Source organism: Bos javanicus, chromosome 18, assembly GCF_032452875.1.
Source record: "Bos javanicus breed banteng chromosome 18, ARS-OSU_banteng_1.0, whole genome shotgun sequence".
Taxonomy (NCBI): domain Eukaryota; kingdom Metazoa; phylum Chordata; class Mammalia; order Artiodactyla; family Bovidae; genus Bos; species Bos javanicus.
This window is the reverse complement of record NC_083885.1, coordinates 56356697-56363581: the sequence shown is the minus strand read 5'-3', so window position 1 is coordinate 56363581 and position 6885 is coordinate 56356697. Positions and strand designations below refer to the sequence as shown.

At 55.9% G+C, this 6885-nt stretch overlaps 1 protein-coding gene and 1 long non-coding RNA gene across 5 annotated transcripts in view; one reads left to right on the top strand and one right to left on the bottom strand.

The window, feature by feature from the left end:
* IL4I1 (interleukin 4 induced 1) overlaps window positions 1-6885 on the top strand; it is a 34071-nt gene that overhangs the window by 22945 nt on the left and 4241 nt on the right. The window contains exons 2-4 of one of the 3 annotated variants that reach the window (XM_061389091.1): window positions 867-992; window positions 2680-2885; window positions 6447-6685. In XM_061389091.1, the coding sequence (XP_061245075.1) occupies window positions 2849-2885; window positions 6447-6685 (276 nt within the window). In that variant the 5' untranslated portion in view covers window positions 867-992; window positions 2680-2848. Of the gene's footprint in view, window positions 1-866; window positions 993-2679; window positions 2886-4609; window positions 6349-6446; window positions 6686-6885 lie in introns of those variants that run through there. The other 2 variants (XM_061389093.1, XM_061389092.1) reach the window with 2 other exon arrangements.
* LOC133230970 (uncharacterized) lies at window positions 1514-2680 on the bottom strand. Of its 2 annotated transcripts, none has more exons than XR_009731002.1 (2): window positions 1980-2680; window positions 1514-1797 (listed from the first exon to the last, which is right to left on the bottom strand). It is a non-coding gene; the product is annotated as an uncharacterized LOC133230970 (long non-coding RNA). The 2 variants fall into 2 exon arrangements; XR_009731001.1 differs by having other exon boundaries at window positions 1514-1742.

Genomic DNA, 6885 nt, shown 5'->3' with positions numbered 1-6885 from the left:
GAGGCGGGAGACCCCAGCAACCCCAGTTGCTTCTCCAAAGGCTCCACCCCCTGCAGCAGTGGCCCTCTGAGTAGTCTGGGAGCCGTGACCCCGTCCGGTACCCATATCCCACACCCTTGAGTCCCCTTAGGAAGTAGTATTTTACCTACATGTATTCATTCAGCATCCATCTTTGGAGCATTTGCTGCACACCAGATCCCAGTCTGGCACAGGGGTTTCAAAAATGGAACCACCCATGAGGGTCCCTGCCCACCCGTGAGGTCATCCTGGCAGGGGCCACATAGTCATGATAAGAAAAACAAATTTCTTTGAGCCTGCATTTCCAATGCATAGCATATACCTGTTACTTGGCATGTTAAACATAAGTGAAGCTTAATTGCTTTCTTAGTTTTTTAGGTTGTTTGTTTTTTTTTTTAATCAGAGTTTCCTGGCTGTCAGTGATGGAAAGATTGAAAGACTTTGCCTTTCGATACGGGGGTGTGGGTTCAGTCCATTGTGGGCAGCTAAGATGCCACACGCCTTGCAGCCTAAAAACCAAAATGTAGAACAGAAGCAACATGGTAACAAAAACTTTAAAATTGCTTCATGTCAAAAAATCTTTAAAAAGACTGTAGTTCTAATAATTTCCTCCCACACCCCGAGGGGTCTCGCGCACAAAGCTTTTGAAGAACGCAGGTGGTTGTAATAAGTTGGCACGACAGCCATGCAGGAGGGGTGGTCCTGGTACTCAGGCACCATGGGGAGAATGGCCCCCAACGGCTTCCTGGGGGACCAGGGAGTCCACAGGATTGCAACAGGGCCAGCCGCTGTGACTGGATGCCACCCTGTGATGCCGGCTTCATTGTAACTGCAGTTTCCCTTTCCAGGAAGAAAACACACAGATGCGTTTCCCTGTCAGTGCAGACACAGTGCAGGCTTCTTAAGTTCCTCTTCATTCATTAACATGAAGACAAGTGTGGTGACTAAATTTGGAGTCAGAGGCTTTTAAAAAGGTGAATCTCTCTTCTCAGTAAGTGGTTACAGCATTTCTTCCCCCTATTTAGGGAGAAGAGTAGCAGCTGGGGGTTTATGGTTATGACTGTTCATCTCCCAAGACACCCTCAAACAGCTTACGGCCCATCCCCTTCCCCGGGAGAACGCCCCTGCCTCCTCTGGCACCGCCGGGCATCAAAAAGTCAGTGTTTGAAACATTTCCTGAGGGACAGCAGCCTTGATCTCCAGCGGGAGGTTGAAACATGATCCCCAAGCAGTGGCGTCCCGGCCAGTGTTTTAGCAGCTGGTCCTCCAGGGTCAGAGGTGGCACGTGCCCATTTCCACGGTGTGAATTCTCCCACTGTGGATGATTTCAAGCCACCAGGATGAAGTTGGCAAACACGAATTTGGGAAATGGATGCACACTGTGTAGATAGAACCAGTTTACCTGGAGAGTATATGTGTAATAGTAAAAGGTAATCAAATACTTAAGGGATGGGTTTTGAGTTTTACCCTTGTTTTTAATAAGACTCATTGTAAATATTTTCATCTTTTAATAATGGTTCACAAACCAAAACTGCAAAGAGATCTGCAAATTAAATAGTTCTCGTGAAAAGGTGTGAGCTGGCTCTGGCACACCACTGCTCCCGAGGTTTTCAGTCAACCTTGAAATCGCCTGGGTGCTTTGAAAATCTGCCCTCCTGGGACTTTCTCAGATTCTGCTTCTGCTGCAGGAGCCACAGGTTCAATCCCTGGTCAGGGAAGTTGAGCTGGTGCACAACACAGCCAAAAAAAGCCTCAGTCTTCCTTCAGACCAGCGGCTCTCTGCAGAACGTCCCAGGAACGAGTTGCCTCACCCTCACAAGTCAGGTCTGCTCATGGACACCACCCAGACCTAACTGTCCCGAGCCGCCCCTGGGCCTGTCTGTCCCACAGCCCTCACACACCTCAGCCCTGGTCCCTTTCTTTGGACTCCAGTACTCACCTGGGCACTGCCCACACCTCACCTCAGACCCATCCTGGTTCAGACGTCCAGAAATGTCCTTGAAGCAGTGATCAGATCTGGTGGGCTTCTCTCCCAGGCTCAGGCCAAGCCTGGGGTCTCATCAGATCCCCCCAACTCTCCCAGTTCTAGGAACACAGACCCCAAATCCACTAAGCTGAAAGTGACAATTAATGACAAGGATAGTATCACTCAGATGCAGTGTGGGCTCTTTGAATGTTGATTCAAACTGTTGTTTTAAAAAAAAACAAACATGTTTTGAGTCAATCAGGGAAGTATAAGCATTGGTTTTATGTCATTTTTTAATGTGATGATAATACTGGAATTTTAGTACAAATTAATGCATATCTTTCAGAGCAGAGGTTGGCAAACTATGGCCCCACTTCCTGTTTCTGCAAATAAAGTTTTATTGAAACCCAACCCAGCCACACCGATCCATTTACATGTGACTGTGGAAGGATGGAGTTGAGTAGGCCAGGCAGAGACCACGGGGCCCCCAAAGCTTCAAATGTTTATAGAAAAAGTTTGCCAATCCCTGTCTTAAAGAAACACTCTCAAGCATTTACCTCCAAAGAGAGAGTAATGTCAAAGTAATCCAGTGGGGGAGGGAGAGAGTGTAAATGAAATAAGACTAGGCGGTGATCAAGGCACCTGGCTTCATCATCCTAGTCTCTCTATTTTTTGAAATTTCTCATAACAAAAAGCTTTCGAGACAGGAGGGCCTACGCTCCACAGCCTCCCAGCTGCTCCAGCCCCACACCAGGACCCTGGCATCTCCAGTCTAACAGGGGAAACAGGACAGAGCCAGAGCCACTCACCCCGGTTTCACCCTCACCCGACGATGACGTCCGTCCCGGGCTAACCAGAAAGGCCATGGGCACTGAGAGAGCCTGCCAGAGCCAGCCATGCAGTGAGTGCCCCCACAGTAGCCCTGGGGTTCTGGAAACCAGGGAAGGAGGGGCGGGGCGCCCTAGGGGAAGGGACCTCAGGTAAGTCTGTCTGCCTTCCACTCTATGTGCCCCCTGCCCCTCCAGGTCAGGACCCCTGACTCCCTCCTGGGGCCCTTGGCATCCCCCGAGTTGGCCCTGCCCTCCTCTGAGACATGGTGGAAGTTCTAATACTGACTGTGCAGGGTCTTGGGCTTCCCTGGTGGCTCAGTGGTAAAGAACGTACCTGCCAATGCAGAGGGTGCAGGTTCAACCCCTGGTTGGGAAGATCCCCTGGAGAAGGAAATGACAACCCAGTCCAGTATTCTTGCCTGGGAAATCCCATGCACAGAGGAGCCTGGCGGGCTGTAGTCCATGTGGTCTCAGAGAGTCAGAATGACTGAGCAACTAAAGAACAACTCGGGGTCTTTGTTGACCCAGAGGAAAGAACATATGTGAGGGTCTAGCCCTGTCCCCCGCCCATCACTGTGGCCGCCATCACTGTTAGCTGTCCTGAGGGGCCATGGAGGCTCCTGGGGGGCGAGAGCCAGGTCTCTGGCTGCTCTGGAGGTGACCTAAACCCGTTAGAACTGTCATCAAGGTTCCAGAAGCAAGTCAAATAAGGTAGGGCTTTCTCCCAAAAGACAATTTTTATCTGAGAGGGTTGACATTGTTTTTAGAAACACCAAAAGCACCTCCAAATCAACTGAAGCAACCGGTACTGGATTTGGTGGGCGGCCTGGTGCGTCTTGTGTCTCCTGCTCACAAGCTTTGGAAACCCAAGCTAACCTAACCCCCATTTTCCTGCCCCTAATTTTCACCCCGAAATCAACCCTAACACCGATCTCTTTGATATTATCAGGAATGACTCTGAGAGGTCCCGTATCTACCCAAGCAATCCCCAAAAGACTCACAATCTCTTGACCCCAGAGTAACCTGTTCGATCGACTTTTCCTCCTGCCAGGTGTTTCCTGGACCACATCTGGCTGCTCTTGGGCGTTTCACCCAACATCATCCAAGCCCTAGCCCAGTGCTTCCCCCCAGCCTGGGAATGCAGACATTGGTGGGGGTTAAGCCTTGAGGGGCAAAGTGCTGCTGGCATCCAGAGGCCAGTGGTACTCCTCTCACATCCTGCAGTGCATGGGACCACCCCACAAAGATGGTCCCAATGGCCGGCCCGCCCCCAGTCCACGAACCTGAGCTAATAACCAAGTGGTTAAGAACACCGCCTGGACACGCCCAGACATGCCCTGGAGCCCCTTGGCTCCACTGCCTCCACCCTTTCTGTGTCCCTGTTCTTGCCACTTCCTTTGTGGGGCCATCGCTGTGCTGTTTGGCCGTAGAGCAGAGGGGCCTCTGGGCAGGGCACGGGGACCTGAGGTCAGCTGGACTCCCAGCTCTGCGGTTCCCCATGGGGGCCCCCAGTGCAAATGCCCACCCCCGCCCTGCGGGGACAAGCCAGTTCCCTCCCTCAGAGGGCCTGACCAGGTGCCGCTCCCACCCTCCAGGCACTGAAGGGAGCTGGTGGGCTCTGCGACGGGAAGGCCTGCCAGTTCTGGGGCCTTGGGCAGGTCCGGGGGCGCTCCCCGGTCCCTCTGAGCCTCAGATTTCTCCTCTGTCCAGTGCAAAGCTCTGATCACAGACCGGCTCAGAGAGGGGAGAGTCCCTCTTGTTGCCAGTCTCTGCTGACTCGCCCTTGGCTTTGTCTCCGAGGCTCTGTCCAGTTCACTGATTCTGTTTCCTTCTTGGCCACGTCTCTCCACCCACCCGTTTCAGATGCCTTCTGACTCACTCTGCGCACTCCCCAATTCCCTACCTCCACCAGACCACATCCCTCTTTGATTTAAGGTTTGGGTTTTCCCATCAGCTGAAAGGACCCGCTGCCCTCTGCCTTTCCTCCTCACCACCCGCCCGCCTGGTGCTCTCTCCTCCAACCCCAAGAAAAGTCCCCACAATCGCCTCTCCACACCCCCCCACCCCTTCAAGGGACCCATCGTACATCCCTTGGCTAAAGCCCTGAAGCCGTGAGCCAGGTGGGGGTTCCTTGGAGGCAGGTCAGCCTCTTCTCCCTGCCTGCAGCTCACCTCTCAGGAGAAGAGCACCCACAGGCAGCGAGTGGCGATGGCCAAAGGAAGGGACAGGCAGAAGAACCCAAGCGGTTTCTCTGAGGTCGCCCCCACCCCCACGCCCTGGCCTGAGTGAAGCGTCACAGTGGTTCCCAGTGCAGGCGCAGGGAGCACTCCCAGTGCAGGGCTGGGGTTTAGGGGTCTTCACTGAATCCCCCTGGGCTCCCCCTGGGCAGCACTCATTGGTATTTCCTAAGAAGCAGCTTTTAGTCCTGACCCCAGGGGCTGTTCCTGGCCCCGACCTGGATTCACTGCCTGTTCCCACCAGTGCCGCAGTGGCCTCCACTTGACAGATGCAGGCCCGAGCCACAAAGAAGGGAAGGCCTTCCCCGAGTGTCCGCTGGCAGGTGCCGGGCTCGGGACCCGGGCAGGCTTGCCCAGAGCTCTCCCTGCTGCCCACGGGTCCCCCTGCTGTGCCCATTTCACTGAGCAGGAAACTGAGGTTCAGAGCGGCCACATGGATAGGAGGAGAGCCAGTGAGGACCCTCCAGGGCACCAAGATGGCTGACACCCAGGAGGACTCAGGACAGGACTCAGCTGTCCCTGGGAGCATGCTGCCTCAAGGCCAGAAACGCACCCGCCCCCGCCCCCGCCTTGAGAAGGAGGCAGAACAGAGGGCAGGCACAGGGGCCAGCTCAGGAGGACCAGGGGCTCAGAGCGGGCCGGGGGCAGCCCCCGCACTCAGCACGGTCACCTGAGCGTGTACTTGCAGCCGCCCAGCTGCCCCTGAACTATTTGGGGCAAGAGGAAGAAAACAGATTGATGTGCTCCCCCCACCCCGACCCACTCCAGCCTTGAGTAGATTCTGAGCATCTGACCGGCAGCCCAGGAACGGAGTTTCATTTCCCACAGCTGGGTTTCCCAAAAGGGAGGGGAGGGCGGGGTGCCGCTGGGTTTAAAGCCAGCGAGGGGGACACGGTGGCAGGCAGATGAGCAGAGGGGCCGGAGGAGAGAGGGGTGCGCCTTGGAGCCCGAGGTGGCGAGGAGGCTGCGGACAGACGGGGCCCCACAGACCCAGACGGGGGACGGGGAGACAGGGCTAGCCGGGCAGAGGCGGGAGTAGCAAGGAGACCAGAGGAGGTGAGACAGAACGCACAGAGAAGAGACAGGCAGGACAGGAGAGCGGCGCTGGGCAGGAGCCAGGAGCCGGCCAGCCCAGGGTTAGGGGACGCACACGGCCCTAGGGGCGAGGGCTGAGGTGGGAGCCGGCAGCCCCCAGCGGGCCAGGCTTGGGGGACGCAGGCTCCTGTCACAGTGGCCTTGCTTCCCCTCCGACCCAGACACATCTCCAACCCAGACACGAGAGTCATGGACCCCTTGGGTAAGTCAGGAGGGGAGGGGGCAGAACCTGCTTTGCTCCAGCAGCCCCTGTCCACACACCTGCCGACCTGCCCACTGACCCTGTCCTCCTGCCCCCAGCCTGGCGCCTCCTCGCCCTGGTCCCCGTCTTCCTCAGCCTGGCGGCCTCCCTGGACTGGCAGACGGCCCACATCTATGACCCCTTCGAGAAATGCATGCACGACCCAGACTACGAGCAGCTGCTCAAAGTCGTGACCTTGGGCCTCAATCGGACCTTGAAGCCCCGGAGGGTGGTTGTGGTTGGTGCAGGCGTGGCCGGGTTGGTGGCTGCCAAGGTGCTCAGCGATGCTGGACACAAGGTGAGAAGTGATGCTGGAGGTCTACTTCGAGTCTTTCCTGCTGCAGCTGGGAGTCCTGGGTGGAGGGGTGGGGATGATGGGGGGAGGGGAGAGGGATTTCTGCTTTCCTTGTGGTCTGGGGGTCGGGGGCCTGGAACCCTCTGCAGTAACATGAAACCCAGAGAGACTGCGCGCGTCTGCGCTGAGACCTTTCACTTCCC